Source organism: Porites lutea, chromosome 5 (genome assembly GCF_958299795.1).
Source record: "Porites lutea chromosome 5, jaPorLute2.1, whole genome shotgun sequence".
Taxonomy (NCBI): Eukaryota; Metazoa; Cnidaria; class Anthozoa; order Scleractinia; family Poritidae; genus Porites; species Porites lutea.
The window spans coordinates 13,716,694-13,720,485 of NC_133205.1; the positions used below are offsets into that span (position 1 = coordinate 13,716,694).

Below are 3,792 nucleotides of genomic sequence, written 5' to 3' on the forward strand. Positions count from 1 at the left end.
CGCTGTGAGTCCAAAGCCGGCTTTTTCTTCTCTAAGCTTGGGGGGTGAGGTAGTCTAGATCGACCGCACGGCTCGAGATGACGTCCGAGGGTGGCGTACACCGAAGAGCACCTGGTTATCCCAGCTCATCTCTAAAATATATCCATTCATAAACAAACATTAAAAACGAGACATAGTGAGAGTCTAACAGTCCCGAAATAAAGATAAACTGATTTAGCAAAGGATAGAACTCTACAATTATATGTTGGGAATTCGAGGGATTTGAAACGCGTTTAATCAAAGGATCACATTTTCGTGTTCTTACCTTCTACTTTAATAACACTGAGTTTTTTTTTTTTCCACCTTATGTACGATCTCGCTTTATTTACTTCGGATTATGTGCATAGAGTTCAATAAAAGGCAAAGTTATAAGGAATAAAAATAAATTCCTTTGATTAATTTGTCTGGTCATTATATTTATAACATCTAGTTACACAGGAAGGTTAATAGATTGTAGAAGCATTTTTTCTCAATCAATACTCGCTAATGCTGGTTTAGTAGTAAGCTTTTCGTGTTTTAATGAGGTCCATCCCAGTAATAAATCTAGTTTTGTCAGCACTTGCGAAATAATTTGCTGTACAAATTAGCTGTAGTTACAAAACATCTTCATAATAGTGCTAAACCGGTGCAAATTGTTTCTGTTGGTGCGCTAATATGTTTTCTGTTTCTTCATATATATTTCCACAAAAAATAGAAAAAATTCTTGGGGTTTGACAAAAACTGGCTACTTATATACATGTACTATTCAATTTCCGTTTCAGTTATGTCTAAGGAAATATTTCATAGTTTCAATCGCGTGTCAAACAGATCGTTTGGCGTCTTTCATTCTTATTCCTTACAGTTTGTAATAAAACTTTTCTTGTCACAGTATGGCCAGGGTATGAAGCCTTGAACTTGTTATACTAGTGTTTTGTAACCTAAAAATCGAACAACTTGTTCTTTTGGGCATAAAGATTGTTCTAGAGTCTTAAATAAGGATGATGGAAATGCTTGGAGCTTTCACAAAGGTTACACTGCGTGCAGTTAAGGTGTTGGTAGTATGGCAGAAAGGGTAACTGAGAGGGAACAAACAAAGAGTCCGTTGACTGAGAAGTAGGATTGTAGTATTGAAGAGGAAGAGCAAATGGTGTTATTCCCGGTACTTTTGGCGGTTCAAGAGGTGAGAAACCAAGCTGTGGAATCAAAGAACTTGTACTAAAGCGATTGTGAAGCTCCAAGGGAGATGTGAAAGCATGTCTTCCCGTTTCTACAACAGACAGAGATTTAGCCTCAATTCTGTTGGGATCTTGCCTTTTAAATCTGGTCTTCCTTCGAAGAAAGCTCCCATTCTCAAACATGTTGTAACTTTCCGGGTCAAGCGTCCAATAGTTTCCCTTGAGGGGCTCATCTGACTTTATTCCTGTCTTAATAAAACAGTCGTTCAGTGAGAGGTTATTTCTGATGCAGATTTTCCATGATGGGTAAGTATCGCGATAAAAAGGAAACCTATCTCTGATGAATTTGCAAATTCCGTCAAGAGTCAGTCTCTTTTCTGAGGAGTTCTGGATTGCCATTGCAATAAGCGCGATGTAAGAATAAGGAGGCCTTCGCCTGGACTTGCGGTGGGTACGTGTTTTCTTGTTGTCGGTGTTGGAATCGTTCGGTAGTTCATTGTCTTGTGGGTTGTGGTCACTCATATCACGATCTAAGTTGCTTCCTGATCTGGCATTATCATCGACTTCTTGAGCTCTGGCGGCCAATAGTTGGCTTTTGTCAGTTTCAACTACTGTAGACACTCCAGTGTGTAGAAGACCGCTTTGTGGGAATCCTCTAAAACTTTCCATTATGTTTTAGAGACAAAACGTTACCTTACTCGACTCGGTGTTCTCTGTCAGTTATGTGATTTGTCTTCGGTGGACTCTGTATCTTAGATAGGACACGTGATGCAGTGGCTCCTGTGCAAGTTATACTGGTCTCAAGACAAAGTTATCAATCCTTTTCAATCCAATTCAATCCAAATCTGGAGAAACAGAAAGCATGTGCAGGAACAATGATGAACTGCTTCTACACAGGTGTAAATGACGCCAGGCTAAATAACACCTCACTAATGCAGTGTTTTGTGGTTGAACAACCACTAGATAATAGAATAACAATAAACTGGGCCTACCTTTACTCACACTTCAGCACAAAGCTTTAGAAAGAGACTAAGCTTTAATTAAGCTCGCTTTGTAGAGGAACCGAAGAAAGAAAGCAAGCTGGAGCTATGTTTCGCTGCCAAATGTGACTAAGATCTTTACCTCCCGCTAACACGTGCAAACTGCTTGCTGGTTGACCGGGTTGAATGACTTCTATCTTCTAAAAGTGATTGTATTCGTTAAAAAACCCAGGGGCAATTTCTTTTTAATTGTGAGTGTGTAACAAATGCTAACATAGACTGGAAGCTCGTATTGAACAACTAAGAACAACACGTATTGTTTCCAAGTGAATGACATTTATTACTATGGAAGGCAAAAGCACTTAACAATAACTTGATTATGACGAAGTTTCGCTGTTTTACCAAAATATTATCTGTTATATTCTTTGTGTGTGCCCTGACAGCTGACGGGAGTACCTTAACCAGGCAGGACGTCTTAAGGACAAATATTAAGAGCGACCCGACTCAATCGTTCACTTATAACTGTTTGAAGTAGCCATGTTTACCATGTTACCATGTTCCATTGGTCAATAGAATTTATTTAAGAAGCCCATATGGAATTTTACCATTTGACTTGTACTTCCTTTTTTTTATGGATGCCCGGTGACTGCTTTACCCTTAAATTTTATTCATTGTTATGTTTTTTTTTAACTCGAAAACCACGCTTTGGTTGATTTACAGTGTGTCACTTACACACGCCAATTAATAGCACTACCTGCCTCTTACACACTAAAAAATTGTATTTTTTCTTCCCCCACAACAACTAATCGATGAACATTTGTTGTTTTTCCTCGTCTTTAGCTTCATGCAGTAACAGCCGACATCTAAATGCATTAATAGCTAAGCTCAGTACATTTCTTTTCCATTAACCGTAGATTAATTTGGCAAAAAAATTCCAATAACGGTGTCTCTTAGTATTTTACCCACGGGGGAGCAATTGTAAGTAGCAGAAATTATCGATGAATTTGACCACAGGGGTCAGGTCTTGAAATACTTCAATATTTTTCCTTTCATATGCGTACAAAAGACACGCACAGTGGTTTGTCGAGTAAAATAAATCAGCGACGAAAAAAATGTTTATCTGTTCAAGAGATCCCATTGTACGAAAATAATAGTAGTAAAATGGACAAACTGCAGTCAAGTATTTGTATTTTGAGAAAAGGACAGGCAGTTGACGTCTTCGTTCGTTTTTCATAGCTTTCTGCTATAAAACAATGGTCACCGGTAACAAAAAGAGGTTAATCTAAATTTACTTCGAGCCAAAATAATGGAAAGGGTGTTTACGCACAATTATCACTATTCTTTCAAAAGTATTCATCGTTCTTGTAATTATCATTCAAATGATAGAAAAAGTTTTTCTTTAGAATCAAGATCATTTAGAGTTGTTTTGAATAGTTTCTTTCTGACAGTTGTCGAAGTTGGCCATTGTTTAAGGCGTGCTTTTGTTGCGATCAGAAAGCTGTCGCTGTAATCTGCCACAATTATTAAAGTGAAAAAAGAAACCTTCAATTTTCAAATTATAATTTGTACGTTAGTACTGTATTCCAAAACGTCATTCTTCAGATCTTTGTAAAAGGCTT

The 3,792-nt window shown here is 37.7% G+C and overlaps 1 protein-coding gene across 1 annotated transcript; it reads right to left on the minus strand.

Annotated features, from left to right (window-relative positions):
- Nucleotides 1-301: 301 nt before the first annotated feature.
- On the minus strand, nucleotides 302-2,321 carry LOC140938492 (forkhead box protein D3-A-like). Its single transcript, XM_073387970.1, has 2 exons — nucleotides 2,186-2,321; nucleotides 302-2,038 (listed from the first exon to the last, which is right to left on the minus strand). The coding sequence occupies exon 2, from the start codon at nucleotides 1,860-1,862 to the stop codon at nucleotides 999-1,001; it is 864 nt and encodes a 287-aa protein (XP_073244071.1). The 5' UTR covers nucleotides 1,863-2,038; nucleotides 2,186-2,321; the 3' UTR covers nucleotides 302-998.
- Nucleotides 2,322-3,792: the final 1,471 nt, after the last annotated feature.

Bases quoted from the DNA above. Each gene is read 5' to 3' on its own strand.
- LOC140938492 (XM_073387970.1), bottom strand. From the start codon at position 1,862: ATGGAAAGTTTTAGAGGATTCCCACAAAGCGGTCTTCTACACACTGGA.